At 63.6% G+C, this 10,744-nt stretch overlaps 1 protein-coding gene across 1 annotated transcript; it reads right to left on the bottom strand.

The window, feature by feature from the left end:
* Positions 1–1,083: 1,083 nt before the first annotated feature.
* Positions 1,084–9,164, bottom strand: LOC142303067 (uncharacterized). The gene is made up of 3 exons (XM_075344159.1): positions 8,749–9,164; positions 7,872–7,976; positions 1,084–1,470 (listed from the first exon to the last, which is right to left on the bottom strand). Exons 1-3 carry the CDS (start codon positions 9,102–9,104, stop codon positions 1,296–1,298), a joined length of 636 nt encoding a protein of 211 aa, XP_075200274.1. The 5' UTR covers positions 9,105–9,164; the 3' UTR covers positions 1,084–1,295.
* Positions 9,165–10,744: the final 1,580 nt, after the last annotated feature.

Here is a 10,744-nt window from a genome sequence, read left to right on the forward strand (position 1 = left end):
ATATTATGGGGTCAGCACCCTCCACATGGGAGGTCCGCACACTGCCGGCTCTGTCATATTATGGGGTCAGCACCCTCCACACTACCGGCTCTCGGATTAGGGATATTATGGGTCTGTACCTCTGGGTCACTCGCTCTGAGGATCGAAATTCGGTTTGTTCCTCTTTGTGTCCCCAGTATTTTGTTAGTTGGATACTGTGCGTTTTTTGGAAGTTCTCTGGACACTTGTGTATTCCCCGTGCACCGCGGCCACTCTTCACATCATTTCTGCACAGCGCTTCGTCTTCTCCTTGTAGATGCCAGCACTTTCTTCTCCTCTTCCGCCGGTATATGCTGCCCCCTAGGGCCACTTTGAGTTTACTGCATGCTCTTCAGTCCGGCTCCTCCTGGGTTTTGCGCGCACACACGCACACAACGCCCGTTTCTCCTGGGTTTCGCGCGCGCACACACAACGCCCGTTTCTCTTGGGTTTCCCACGCTCACAACGCCCGTTTCTCCTGGGTTTCCCACACACAACGCCCGTTTCTCCTGGGTTTCGCGCACACTACACCCATTTCTCCCACTTCGCCATTGATCCTTGCAGTCAGTGCACACGCTTTGTCTGCAGCCATCAGTGATACTGCTTATAATGGTCTATTGGAGTTTTCTCTCGATTGTAAATATCCAGTATCCGCGGTCATATGACCACCACCAGAGAAGACCACAGACACATGGGATGATCCTGCTCAGATCTTAGCGGTGATGGCACGTCTCGCCTTGTGCGTTATGTCCCGAGGATGGCACTGTTCTTATGTGGAGGGAGCAGTGGGGAGACCCTGTGGGAGATCCTGTGGGGCGGGGCAATGGATCCATTGATACCACATTGGGCCGGATGTGCAGACACCAGCTATTAGCCGGGCAGCAGTGCCAGGTCCTCATCTGTCCTCTTGGGCATATTAATCGCCCACCCCAATACAAGCCTCCACTCTGGTACGGGTGTAGGTCAGACCTCGGGACCCCCAGCAGTTTCCATAGCTCCGCCTTGCCAGGAAGGAGCCAATCACCGTGCAGAACACTTAATAACAAACATTATTTAATTTGCTACAAAAAAATACAAAACTTCATAAAAATAATCTACAGTGTAAAACTTCCCAGTGATGAGACTCCGGCCCGTCGTCCCCCGCGCGGCACAGCCGGCCTGTCCCCCGAGTCACACAGTGCCCCCTACAGGGAGGGAGAGAGGTCTAGTAGATGGGGGGCCGCTAATCACCCCCGAATGTCCAATGAGAAGGGTCCGCACCCCCGCGGCGAGCAGTGTCAGAGGCTGATGAGTGACCCCCCTCCGTCCACCTCCACCGTCTGGTAATGGACCTGCGGCTGGATCCCGCGTCTCTCGCCAAAGTCATAAAGTCCTAATCCATACAGCGCCGAAACATCACTGACCACGGGGAACGAGGCGTCCGCCCGGGGGGCTCCCAAATACGACAGGTAACTGAGGACAAAGGAAAAACACAATTAGAGGACCAAGGTGGGCATAAGAGCACAACCAGACACTAAGGGAGGCGCTACTGAGCCGCGGGAGGTCAGAGGGCTGAAAGCAAGCAGTGCTAGAAAGAAGAGGACCAAGGGAGGAGCTACTGAGCCGGGGAGGTCAGAGGGACGAAAGCAAGCAGTGCTAGAAAGAAGAGGACCAAGGGAGGAGCTACTGAGCCGGGGGAGGTCAGAGGGACGAAAGCAAGCAGTGCTAGAAAGAAGAGGACCAAGGGAGGCGCTACTGAGCCGGGGGAGGTCAGAGGGACGAAAGCAAGCAGTGCTACAAAGAAGAGGACCAAGGGAGGCGCTACTGAGCCGGGGGAGGTCAGAGGGACGAAAGCAAGCAGTGCTACAAAGAAGAGGACCAAGGGAGGCGCTACTGAGCCGGGGAGGTCAGAAGGACGAAAGCAAGCAGTGCTACAAAGAAGAGGACCAAGGGAGGCGCTACTGAGCCGGGGAGGTCAGAAGGACGAAAGCAAGCAGTGCTACAAAGAAGAGGACCAAGGGAGGCGCTTACTGAGCCGGGGGAGGTCAGAGTGACGAAAGCAAGCAGTGCTACAAAGAAGAGGACCAAGGGAGGCGCTACTGAGCCGGGGGAGGCAACAGAAGACACTAAAACAGGAACAGAAGGAAGGCGCTAAGTGAAGAAGAAGGGATCAAAGAGAAAGGCGCTAGAAAGATGAGGAGCAAAAAGAGGCGCTACTGAGCCGAGGGGGTTGACAAGGAGAGGGGAGGTACTCTAGAGGCGAGGACCAGAGGGAACGCTACTGTGCGGGAGGAAGGGGGGGGGGGGGGGGGTTTATCATCTGCATGGCTCCCCCCTCTATCTGGGGGTCTCTCCTGCTGCCCCTCACTATCCAGCCTCACTCAGCTTCTCCGCTCCAGGGGTCTTCCCCACTGCCAGCCATTTTAGAGGGATCTTCCCCGCTGAGGGTCTCCCCATCTGTCTCCATTATCTGGGGGTCTCCCTTACTTTCCTGAGATCTCCGCTACTGGGGGAAGGGGGGGGGTGTCTCACCTGCACGGCTGTGTCCTATTCTCCGGGGGTCTCCCCCATTCTCGGGGGGTCTCACCTGCACGCCTCCGCCCCCCCCCCCCCCTCTGCTCCCGGGGCTCTGCTGTCTCCGAGGTCTCTCTCCTATATCCGGAGGTCTCAACTTCAAGCCACGCCCTCATAGTGGGGTCTCCCCTGTCCCTCCCTTTCTCCGGGAGTCCCCTCCTGTCCCCCCTTTCCCTAGGGGTCCCCCCCCTTTCTCCGGTGGTTTCATTCACCTGCACGCCTCCTCATCCGCTCCTGGGGCTCCGTCGTCCCTTGGGGTCCCCGCCTCTCCCCTGTCCCCCCATTTCACTGGGGGGTCTCTCACCTGCACACCTCCCCCTTGGCTTCTGGGGCTCCGTTGTCTTGGGGGCCCGCTCCTTCCCTGTCCCCCCTATCTCTGGGGGTCGCCCACCCCCCCCTTCTCCGGTGGTCTCTCTAACCACCACGCCTCCCCCTTAGCTCCCGGCTCTGCCGTCTTTGGGGGGTCTCCCCCCTCTCTCCGGAGGTCCTCCCCCTTTCCCCCGGTGGTCTCACCTGCTCACCTCCCCCTCTGACCTGTCCCCCCCTTTTTCCAGGGGTCCCACCTGCACGCCTCCCCCCTCCGCTACCGGTGCTCCGTCTCGGGCTCCGCTCCCCTGTCCCCCCCCCCCCCTTTCTCTGGTGGTCTCCTCCCCTTTCTCCTGCGGTCCCCCCTTCTTTCTCCGGTGGTCTCTCCCCTGTCCGTCCCCCCCCGGTCGTCTCACCTGCAGGCCACCCCCTCGCCGTTCTCCTCCGCTCCCGATGCTCCTCTCCCCTGTAGCCCCCTCTTTCTCCAGTGGTCTCCTCCCCTTTCCCCCGGTGGTCCCCCCCCCCCCTTTCCCCGGTGGTCCCCCCCTTTCTCCGGTGGTTTCTCTGGTGGTCTCCCTGGTGGTCTCTCTCACCTGCACGCTTCCCCCCGCCGTCCCTCCTCTGCTCCTCCGTCCCAGGGCTCCGCTCCTCTCCTCTGTCCCCCCCCCCTCTTTCTCCGGTGGTCTCACCGGTGGTTTTCTACCCTCTCTCCGGTGGTCCCCCCTCTTTCTCCGGTGGTCTCTCTCACCTGCACGCCTCACCCTCACCATCCTCCTCCGCTCCCGGTGCGCCTCTCCCCTGTACCCCCCCCTCTCTCCGATGGTTTCTCCGGTGGTCTCCCCACTTTCTCTCCGATGGTCCCCCCCTCTTTCTCCGGTGGTCTCACCTGCAGGCCTCCCCCTCCGCTCCCGGTGCGCCTCTCCCCTGTACCCCCCTTCTCTCCGGTGGTCTCTCCTCCCTTTCTCGGTGGTCCCCCCTCTTTCTCCGGTGGTTTCTCCCCCTCTCCCCGGTGGTCTCAACCTACAGGCCTCCCCTCGCCGTCCCTCCTCTGCCCTGGGGCTTCTCTCCACTGTACCCCCTTCTCTCCGGTGGTCTCTCCCCTCTTTCTCCCCTGGTCCCCCCCCCCCTTGTTCCGGTGGTCTCCCCAGTGGTCTCACCTGCATGCCTCCCCCTTGCCGTCCTCCTCGTCTCCCCGTGCTCCTCTTCCCTGTACCCCCCTCTCTCCGCGTGGTTTCTCCGATGGTCTCCCCGGTGGTCTCACCTGCATGCCTCCCCCTCGCCGTCCGCCTCGGCTTCCGGTGCTCCTCTTCCCTGTACCCACCTCTCTCCGGTGGTTTCTCCGGTGGTCTCCCCCTCGCCGTCCTCCTCGCTTCCGGGGCTCCTCTCCCTGTACCCCCTTCTCTTCAGTGATCTCCCCCTCTCTCCGGTCTCTCCCCTCTTTCTCCGGTGGTCTCATCTGCAGGCCTCCCCTCCTCTGCTCCTCTCCCCGGTACCCCCCTTCTCCGGTGTTCTCTCCTCTTTCTCCCGGTTGGTCTCACCTGCACGCCTCCCCCTCGCCGTCCTCCTCGGCTCCCGGTGCTCCTCTCCCCTGTACCCCCCCCCTCTCCGGTGGTTTCTCCGGTGCTCTCACCTGCAGGCCTCCCCCTCGCCGTCCTCCTCTGCTCCCGGTGCTCCTCTTCCCTGTGCCCCCCTCTCTCCAGTGGTTTCTCCGGTGGTCTCCCCCTTGCCGTCCTCCTCTGCTCCCGGTGCTCCTCTCCCCTGTACCCCCCTTTCTCTGGTGGTCTCCCCGGTGGTCTCCCCCCTTTCTCCAGTGGTCTCTCCTGCACGCCTCCCTCTCGGTTCCCCGTGCTCCTCTTCCCTGTACTCCCCTCTCTCCGGTGGTTTTTTCCGATGGTCTCCCCCCTCACCGTCCTCCTCCACTCCGGGGCTCCTCTCCCCTGTACCCCCTTCTCTTCGGTGATCTCCCACTCTCTCCGGTGGTCTCTCTCCCCTCTTCCTCCGGTGGTTTCTCCCCCTCTCCCCGGTGGTCTCACCTACAGGCCTCCCCCTCGCCGTCCTCCTCTGCTCCTCTCCCCGGTACCCCCCTTTCTCCGGTGGTCTCTCCTCTTTCTCCGGTGGTCTCACCTGCACGCCTCCCCCTCGCCGTCCTCCTCGGCTCCCGATGCCCCTCCGTCCCGGGGCTCAGCTCCTCTCTCCTGTACCCCCCTTTCTCCGGTGGTCTCTCCCTCCTATCTGTACGGTGATCTTCCCCCTTTCTCCGGTGGTCTCCCCGGTGCTCTCACCTGCAGGCCTCCCCCTCTGCTCCCGGTGCTCCTCTCCCCTGTACCCCCCTTTCTCTGGTAGTCTCCCCCCTTTCTCCGGTGGTTTCTCCTCTTTCTCCGGTGGTCTCACCTGCACGCTCCCCCTCGCCGTCCTCCTCGGCTCCCGGTGCTCCTCCGTCCCGGGGCTCGCCTCCTCTCTCCTGTACCCCCCCCTTTTTGTCCGGTGGTCTCCCCGATGCTCCTCTCCCCCTGTACCCCCCTTTCTCTGGTGGTCTCCCCGGTGGTCTCCCCCCTTTCTCCGGTGGTCTCACCCTGCAGGCCTCCCCCTCGCCATCCTCCTCTGCTCCCGGTGCTCCTCCGTCCCGGGGCTCGCCTCCTCTCTCCTGTACCCCCCCTTTCTCCGGTGGTCTCCCCCCCTTTCTCCGGTGGTCTCCCCGATGCTCCTCTACCCTGTACCCCCCTCTCTCCGGTGGTCTCTCCCCTCTCTCCGGTGGTCTCCCCGGTGCTCCTCTCCCCTGTACCCCCCTATCTCTCCGGTGCTCTCACCTGCACGCCTCCCCCTCGCCGTCCTCCTCGGCTCCCGGGGCTCCTCTCCCCTCCCCCCCCCCCTTTCTCCGGTGGTCTCCCCGATGGTCTCTCTCACCTGCAGGCCTCCCCCTCTCCCGTCCTCCTCGGCTCCCGGGGCTCCTCTACCCTGTATCCCCCCTCTCTCCGGTGGTCTCTCCCCTTTCTCCGGTGGTCTCCCCGGGGCTCCTCTCCCCTGTACCCCCCCTCTCTCCAGTGGTTTCTCTGGTGGTCTCCCCCCCTCTCCCCCCCTTTCTCCGGTGGTCTCTCTCACCTGCAGGCCTCCCCCCTCTCCGTCCTCCTCGGCTCCCGATGCTCCTCTCCTCTGTACCCCACTTTCTCCGGTGGTCTCTCCTTTTTCTCCGGTGGTCTCACCTGCACGCCTCCCCCTCGCCGTCCTCCTCTGCTCCCGGGGCTCCTCCGTCCCGGGGCTCGCCTCCTCTCTCCTGTACCCCCCCCTTTCTCCGGTGGTTTCTCCGGTGGTCTCCCCCCTTTCTCCGGTGGTCTCCCCGATGCTCCTCTCCCCTGTACCCCCCTTTCTCTGGTGGTCTCCCCGGTGGTCTCCCTCCTTTCTCCGGTGCTCTCTCCTCTTTCTCCGGTGGTCTCACCTGCACGCCTCCCCCTCGCCACCCTCCTCGGCTCCCGGTGCTCCTCCGTCCCGGGGCTCGGCTCCTCTCTCCTGTACCCCCCCTTTCTCCGGTGGTCTCTCCCTCCTATCTGTACAGTGGTCTCCCCCCCTTTCTCCGGTGGTCTCCCCGATGCTCTCACCTGCAGGCCTCCCCCTCGCCGTCCTCTGCTCCCGGTGCTCCTCTCCCCTGTACCCCCCTTTCTCTGGTAGTCTCCCCGGTGGTCTCCCCCCTTTCTCCAGTGGTTTCTCCGGTGGTCTCCCCGATGCTCCTCTCCCCTGTACCCCCCCTTTCTCTGGTAGTCTCCCCGGTGGTCTCCCCCCTTTCTCCGGTGGTCTCTCCTCTTTCTCCGGTGGTCTCACCTGCACACCTCCCCCTCACCGCCCTCCTCGGCTCCCCGGTGCTCCTTCGTCCCAGGCTCGCCTCCTTTCTCCTGTACCCCCCCCTTTCTCCGGTGGTCTCCCCCCTTTCTCCGGTGGTCTCCCCGGTGCTCCCTCTCCCCTGTACCCCCCCTATCTCTCCGGTGCTCTCACCTGCACGCCTCCCCCCTCGCCGTCCTCTCTCTCCCCTGTACCCCCCTCTCTTCGGTGGTCTCCCCCCCTTTTTCGGTGCTCTCCCCGGTGGTCTCTCTCACCTGCAGGCCTTCCCCCTCTCCGTCGTCCTCCTCTCCCGGTGCTCCTCTCCCCTCCTTTCTCCGGTGGTCTCTCTCACCTGCAGGCCCTCCCCCTCGCCGTCCTCCTCGGCTCCCGGTGCTACTCTCCCCTGTACCCCCCCTTTCTCCGGTGGTTTCTCCGGTGGTCCCCCCCCTTTCTCCGGTGGTCTCACCTGCAGGCCTCCCCCTCTCCGTCCTCCTCGGCTCCCGGTGCTCCTCTGCCCCTGTACCCCCCTCTTTCCGGTGGTTTCTCCCGGTGGTCCCCCCCCTTTCTCCGGTGGTCTCTCTCACCTGCAGGCCTCCCCCCTCGCCGTCCTCCTCGGCTCCCGGGGCTCCTCTCCCCTGTACCCCCCTTTCTCCGGTGGTTTCTCCGGTGGTCTCTCTCACCTGCAGGCCTCCCCCTCGCCGTCCTCCTCGGCTCCCGGTGCTCCTCTCCCCTGTACCCCCCTTTCTCCGGTGGTCCCCCCCTTTCTCCGGTGGTCTCTCTCACCTGCAGGCCTCCCCCTCTCCGTCCCCCTCGGCTCCCGGTGCTCCTCTCCCCTGTACCCCCCTTTCTCCGGTGGTTTCTCCGGTGGTCTCTCTCACCTGCAGGCCTCCCCCTCGCCGTCCTCCTCGGCTCCCGGTGCTCCTCTCCCCTGTACCCCCCCTTTCTCCGGTGGTCCCCCCCTTTCTCCGGTGGTCTCTCTCACCTGCAGGCCTCCCCCTCTCCGTCCCCCTCGGCTCCCGGTGCTCCTCTCCCCTGTACCCCCCTTTCTCCGGTGGTCCTCCCCCTTTCTCCGGTGGTCTCTCTCACCTGCAGGCCTCCCCCTCTCCGTCCCCTCGGCTCCCGGTGCTCCTCTCCCCTGTACCCCCCTTTCTCCGGTGGTCCCCCCCTTTCTCCGGTGGTCTCACCTGCAGGCCTCCCCCTCGCCGTCCTCCTCGGCTCCCGGGGCTCCTCCGTCCCGGGGCTCGGCTCCTCTCTCCTGTACCCCCCCTTTCTCCGGTGGTCTCTCCCTCCTATCTGTACAGTGGTCTCCCCCCTTTCTCCGGTGGTCTCCCCGATGCTCTCACCTGCAGGCTTCCCCCTCGCCGTCCTCCTCGGCTCCCGGGGCTCCTCTCCCCCCCTTTCTCCGGTGGTCTCACCTGCAGGCCTCCCCCTCGCCGTCCTCCTCGGCTCCCGGGGCTCCTCTCCCCCCCCTTTCTCCGGTGGTTTCTCCGGTGGTCTCACCTGCAGGCCTCCCCCTCGCCGTCCTCTGCTCCCGGTGCTCCTCTCCCCTGTACCCCCCTTTCTCTGGTAGTCTCCCCGGTGGTCTCCCCCCCTTTCTCCGGTGGTTTCTCCGGTGGTCTCACCTGCAGGCCTCCCCCTCGCCGTCCTCCTCGGCTCCCGGGGCTCCTCCGTCCCGGGGCTCGGCTCCTCTCTCCTGTACCCCCCCCTTTCTCCGGTGGTCTCTCCCTCCTATCTGTACAGTGGTCTCCCCCCTTTCTCCGGTGGTCTCCCCGATGCTCTCACCTGCAGGCTTCCCCCTCGCCGTCCTCCTCGGCTCCCGGGGCTCCTCTCCCCCCCTTTCTCCGGTGGTCTCACCTGCAGGCCTCCCCCTCGCCGTCCTCCTCGGCTCCCGGGGCTCCTCTCCCCCCCCCTTTCTCCGGTGGTTTCTCCGGTGGTCTCACCTGCAGGCCTCCCCCTCGCCGTCCTCTGCTCCCGGTGCTCCTCTCCCCTGTACCCCCCTTTCTCTGGTAGTCTCCCCGGTGGTCTCCCCCCTTTCTCCGGTGGTTTCTCCGGTGGTCTCACCTGCAGGCCTCCCCCTCGCCGTCCTCCTCGGCTCCCGGGGCTCCTCCGTCCCGGGGCTCGGCTCCTGCTCCGGCTGTGGGGGCGCTCGGGGCCCGGCTCCCCGCCTTGTGCCGCCTCTTCTTGCGGGGCGCGTACTTGTATCCCGGGTGGTCCCGGGCGTGGCGCTCCCGCAGCCGCTTGGCCTGCTCCCGGTACGGCCGCCGCTCGTCCTCGCCCAGGCCCCGCCACACCTCCCCCAGCCGCCGGCTGATCTCCGAGTTGTGCATCTTCGGGTGCAGGGCGGACACGCGCTTCCGCTCCTCGCTGGACCACACCATGAAGGCGTTCATCGGCCGCTTGACCGGAGCCTCCGCCATCCTGTGCAGGTGCAGCGGCCGCAGCTCGCCCGGGCCCTCCGCTCCTGGGGGATTTAAACCCCCGCCCCTCCCCCTCACCCCCCAGTGCCGGCCCGCCTCATTCACAGCAACGGCGCAGCGTTACCCATAGCAACCAATCACATTCCCGCTCTCACTCTGCCCCTGCAGGCGGAAGGATGGAAGCGATGATCTGATTGGTTGCTATGAACAACAGAAGGCGGGCGTAGGTTTCCATGGCGCCAGTGGTCAGGGGCCGATGTACTGTGCAACTAGTGATGCTTATAAATAAAGTTTATTGAAGTGATGCAGCCTCCAAAGAACAGGACGACATGAATCCAAAGGGTTAATAATGACCAATCAGATCTCGCCTTTCATTTTCACACTTCTTGTGCCGCACTGAAAGGAGTCATATAATTGGTTGAGCCTGGACCAAGCCAGATCCAAAAAGGCGGCCACGAGCAGTAAGACCAGAGAGACCACGTCCGAAAAGGCAGCCACGAACAATGAGACCGGAGAGACCACGTGCCCAGAGACCACACCTGAAGAGGCAACAACGAGCCCGGAGACCACATCCGAAGAAGCAGCCACGAACAATGAGACCGGAGAGACCACGTCCGAAGAGGCAGCAATGAGCCCAGAGAGACCACGTCCGAAGAGGCAGCAATGAGCCCGGAGAGACCACGTCCGAAGAGGCAGCAATGAGCCCGGAGAGACCACATCCGAAGAAGCAGCAATGAGACCAGAGAGACCACATCCGAAGAAGCAGCAATGAGACCAGAGAAACCACGTCCGAAGAGGCAGCAATGAGACCAGAGAAACCACGTCCGAAGAGGCAGCAATGAGCCCAGAGACCACATCCGAAGAGGCAGAAATGAGCCCAGAGAGACCACGTCCGAAGAGGCAGCAATGAGCCCAGAGAGACCACGTCCGAAGAGGCAGCAATGAGCCCGGAGAGACCACATCCGAAGAGGCAGCAATGAGCCCAGAGACCACACCTGAAGAGGCAACAACGAGCCCGGAGAGACCACATCCGAAGAGGCAGAAATGAGCCCAGAGAGACCACGTCCGAAGAGGCAGCAATGAGCCCGGAGAGACCACATCCGAAGAGGCAGCAATGAGCCCGGAGAGACCACATCCGAAGAAGCAGCAATGAGACCAGAGAAACCACGTCCGAAGAGGCAAAAACGAGCCCGGAGAGACCACATCCGAAGAGGCAGAAATGAGCCCAGAGAGACCACACCTGAAGAGGCAGCAATGAGCCCAGAGAGACCACGTCCGAAGAGGCAGCAATGAGCCCGGAGAGACCACATCCGAAGAGGCAGCAATGAGCCCAGAGACCACACCTGAAGAGGCAACAACGAGCCCGGAGAGACCACATCCGAAGAGGCAGAAATGAGGCCAGAGAGACCACGTCCGAAGAGGCAGAAATGAGGCCGGAGAGACCACATCCGAAGAGGCAGCAATGAGCCCAGAGACCACACCTGAAGAGGCAACAACGAGCCCGGAGAGACCACATCCGAAGAGGCAGAAATGAGCCCAGAGAGACCACATCCGAAGAGGCAGCAATGAGGCCGGAGAGACCACGTCCGAAGAGGCAGAAATGAGGCCGGAGAGACCACGTCCGAAGAGGCAGCAATGAG

Source organism: Anomaloglossus baeobatrachus, chromosome 4 (assembly GCF_048569485.1).
Source record: "Anomaloglossus baeobatrachus isolate aAnoBae1 chromosome 4, aAnoBae1.hap1, whole genome shotgun sequence".
Classification (NCBI taxonomy): Eukaryota; Metazoa; Chordata; class Amphibia; order Anura; family Aromobatidae; genus Anomaloglossus; species Anomaloglossus baeobatrachus.

Bases quoted from the DNA above. Each gene is read 5' to 3' on its own strand.
- LOC142303067 (XM_075344159.1), bottom strand. From the start codon at position 9,104: ATGGCGGAGGCTCCGGTCAAGCGGCCGATGAACGCCTTCATGGTGTGG. The intron at 7,977-8,748 runs GTGAGACCACCG...CTGTACAGATAG, and splicing joins GGCGAGGGGGAGGCCTGCAG to GAGGGAGAGACCACCGGAGA. The intron at 1,471-7,871 runs GTGAGACCACCG...CTTTGTCCTCAG, and splicing joins GGCGAGGGGGAGGCCTGCAG to TTACCTGTCGTATTTGGGAG.